The following is a 4,020-nucleotide window of genomic DNA, read 5'->3' on the forward strand; positions in this document are numbered from 1 at the left end:
TTAGCATCTAATCTCCTAATTAAACCAAAACATTATTTCCTAAACTTTAGCATCTAATCTCCTAATTAAAAGAAAAGAGATATACACAAAACTACCATACATATTTACAGAATAATTCCAATACCTTCCGTGTATTGAATTGAGTTTTAAAATTTTTAAATTTTACTTTTAGAGATAATTGATTCTGCGACTATTTGATTAGGTATCCTTTAGAAAAGTAATGTGTTTACTTCTAGTGAGGTTAAAAACGATGGTGGCGTATGAAATTAGTTAAATGTGCATTTGGCAGTTGTAGTAATAAAGTGAGAATAGAAATACACTCGAACTCATGTCTTTCTACATTAATAACAATATCGATGCCAATCAAACTACTCAATCAACATATAAAAATATATTTAAAGTAATTACTTAAATGGTTTTTAATTTTTAAATAATATTATAAATGAAATTACAATTTTTAAAGCACCATAAAGATAAAATTAATAAAACTAACAATACTAAAGACAAAAGAAAAAGGATAAAAGTGGATGTTGATCTCCAATGAGTTTCACTAGACCTTTCTATAGCAGTGAAAATTAGGTTTTCTAGTGATGGACATGTAGATTAATTGCACCGATGGTTTGCTATCAAATGGGATAGCAATGGTGCGATTGAACCAAAAATGGTGTTAATCTCGCAGCTAAAAATGGCTTCATTTGGAAGCCTATCGTATCTGATTGGAGCTTTTTATTTTTTTGGCTTGTTGGTGAATCATGATAACTATTTTTTAAATACATCAATGGTGTTTGAATCAAATCAGATAAATTGGTTAGGTTAATTAGACCAAAAAGCGATTGAAAAATTATATTGGATCGGTGAAATCATAACGCCAATTAAATTGACTAAAAATCAATTAAATCGACAGTTGAACCGAATTTTTATTTTTTAATATTTTTATTTATATGAAATCTTAATAATTTTTAAATTGAATCGGTTAGACTAGTGAATCTGTAGTAGGATTAGCTCAACCGATGGTTGGATTGTCGAAACATTGATATGTTTTGATTTTATTTTGTTTTTCCATAGGATGTTATTTGAAGTTGGTCCTGTTTGATTCTTCCTTTGTAGCTAAGTTGTTTCCTCTCTTTGAAAATTTATGTTGTCCATGTCCTATTGATACAAATAAATTTAAAGCTAAAGATCAAAATTTTCTTAGCCAAAGTTGGGATTTTTTTTTCTTTTAATTATTTTGAAGTATGACAAACACTAGTTTTTGGGGGGTTAAATATAACAAAAAGCTTTTCCTAAACAACTATCACAAAATTTCCCCGTCTTGTTATGTCGTGTTATTATATATTCTAAGCATTTTCAGCTTTTGTAATCCATACTTCATTATTTTTTAAAGAAGAGTTGAGTAGAAAGGCTAATAGTTTTTATTATATTTAATTTTATCAATTCAACGAAAATTTTATTTATTTTTATATTAATTTTTTCACCCATAAGATGCCATAACCTAATTTGTTTTAAGCTTTTTATTTATTTATTCACGTTGCTTTTTCTTTTGAAAAAGAAACAAAAAAGTGTGAATAAGATGCTTAAAAAAGGACCAATATGAGTCATATATAAAGTATAAAAAGCATGGACTAACTCCATCTTGAATAATCTAGTGAATGGGTAAAATAGAAGTTAAAAAGCGGGCGATCGCGCGAGTAGGTCCATTTTCTTGTCGCACTAAATACCTTGCGTTTAAGTTACAGAAGCTCAAACCCCAGACCTATCTATAAATAAGTATAACATAAATGGTTTTATATATAACACATCTACTCTACCATCGATTGCCCTCTTCATTCATTGATTTTTTGCGTAGGATGTTTCCCAAACCACATTGTTATGATCTAATCCTGCATAGGAAGATTGGTATGAATATGCAAACTAAGCACAAGGTGCGTATATATGTAATGTTTTGTTCCTTAGGAATTATTTTGTTTGCTGGTGATTGAAAACGTCAATGTCGGATGAAGCTTCTAACAGTTTGTAATTATTGTATTGGTAGAAGAAAAAAGCGAGGAAACATGATTCAGAATTGAAATGTAGAAGATGGAAGGGAGAATTGGAAGAGATTAGGAAGGAGCAAAATAGCATCACAGAAGGGCAATCCCGAGTTGGAGAGAAACTGGAGGCTATGGAAATTGAATGTGAAGCACTACATGAAGAATCAAAGTTGATGATAGAGCGAAGTGCCCTCACTCAAATTCGTTTCGCTGTCATGTTAAATATATTGACGGCACGAAAAAACGGAGATTATGCTAAGGCTGCGCACTTCACTCAATTGCTACGGTTAGCTTAATTTGCTTCTGCGTATCCTTCAAACATTATATATATACATATATTAACAACAAAGGTTGACAGTATATGTTTTACTCTTCCTTTTTTCAGTGAAATAATAGCAAAGGATAACATGCAACAGCAGCAAACACTGAGGAACAGTTGATTACCCCTAAACTCTCCAAGAGAACTATCACTGGAAAAACGGACCAACGGTGTGGCGGAATGGAATACTTGATCTTTTTTTTTTTAAAGAAACTTGATAAATTTATTATATACGCATGGATTGTATTAGTAATAGTATATGATAAAAGAATGTCTTTTATATATATTCTATTTTTTTCAAATATGTAATTAATCATTTATATTCTATAATTCTATACGCAAGTGAAGTAGATTTCATAAAAAGAATAATGGATAGCTCTAGTGGAGCAGCTTTAAAACTTGTTACCAACATATATTCTCTTAATGAGTTTACAGAGCACGGAGAATTAATCAGTGAATTCGTCTAAGTAGATGCCTTGGGAAATCACTAAATAATGAATTAGATTATAATGAATCATCCAAAAAGAACTTAGGTGATTTATTTTAAAAAATAAAATAAATGATGTATTTTAATTTCTTTCATTGGTTGGTAGTGTATAAAATTATTCGTTATCATGCATCAAATGTTAAAATATAAGTATAAGATTGAGAAAGATATAATACTAAATTGTGCTCACAGGTTTGGCTAGGGGTGTGTTCAACTGAATTGAGTAAACATTTTTAAGTTAGTCGAATTGACAAGTCCTATTTTATAATGTTAATTGATTTTAAAATTTTTTAAATTAAATCGAATGAAATGAAATTTAAGTCTAATCAAGCAAATAATTTATTTTGAATTAAATTTAAACAAATCAAATTAAAATCTTATTGACAATATGATTAAATTCAAGTTGGAACTCATACATTTGAAAACTTTTTCAAACCAAAATAAGAGGAAAACAAGATAATTTAATGCCATAAACTTGATTTGATAATTTAAATAATTTTATTTCGGAAAACTTTAAAATTTTTATAATTTAACATTTTTATATATTTTTATACTTTTTATAAAGTTGCTAACCTCCCCTAACTGTTCAATCTCTGAGATATAAGCTTTAATAAAAACAACTACGTCTTGCACCCTTTCCCATACTCCGCCATGATATGCTTTATTGCAGTGTTAAATCCAATTATTAACACTATTCATTCATCACAAAAATGTTTTATTGCGTGAGTATATCATGTCGACATTAGGCACATTGAAATCAAAGAAACTGGTGATGACTGCTATCTGTCTAGTGTGCAGTGTGGAGGAGGAGACTACGACTCACTTGTTTCGAGATTGTGTCTTCACAAGACTGGTGTTACTATTAGACTTATACAAAGAACAACAAGAAATGAGAAAAATAATTCCTTTCATATATCTTGCTTTTAGCAATGCAGAATGGCTAGGTATTTATACAAACACGTAGCAGTGTAGCATGAGCTGTAACTGACACCAAACTGACTAACTGCTTAACTACTTAACAACTTTTTAACACGTGCTTTTAGTCACATTCATTGAATACTCTAACATTCCCCTAACTTGTTTGATTTCTTAAACTCATCAAAAGACAACACTTGAAGAGCACGTCTAAAGAATGGAAACTATTTGGGGGTAACTGGTTTTGTGAGAACATCAGCAATCTGCTG

General features: G+C 29.8%; 1 protein-coding gene across 2 annotated transcripts; it reads left to right on the top strand.

The window, feature by feature from the left end:
- Window positions 1-1,721: 1,721 nt before the first annotated feature.
- LOC105781889 (uncharacterized) lies at window positions 1,722-2,687 on the top strand. 2 transcript variants are annotated; one of them, XM_012606418.2, is made up of 3 exons: window positions 1,722-1,922; window positions 2,036-2,316; window positions 2,416-2,687. In XM_012606418.2, the coding sequence occupies exons 1-3, from the start codon at window positions 1,779-1,781 to the stop codon at window positions 2,468-2,470; spliced, it is 480 nt and encodes a 159-aa protein (XP_012461872.1). In that variant the 5' UTR covers window positions 1,722-1,778; the 3' UTR covers window positions 2,471-2,687. The 2 variants fall into 2 exon arrangements, with proteins under 2 accessions (XP_012461872.1, XP_012461870.1); XM_012606416.2 differs by having other exon boundaries at window positions 1,724-1,922; window positions 2,033-2,316.
- Window positions 2,688-4,020: the final 1,333 nt, after the last annotated feature.

This window comes from Gossypium raimondii, chromosome 13 (genome assembly GCF_025698545.1).
Source record: "Gossypium raimondii isolate GPD5lz chromosome 13, ASM2569854v1, whole genome shotgun sequence".
NCBI classification, from domain to species: Eukaryota; Viridiplantae; Streptophyta; class Magnoliopsida; order Malvales; family Malvaceae; genus Gossypium; species Gossypium raimondii.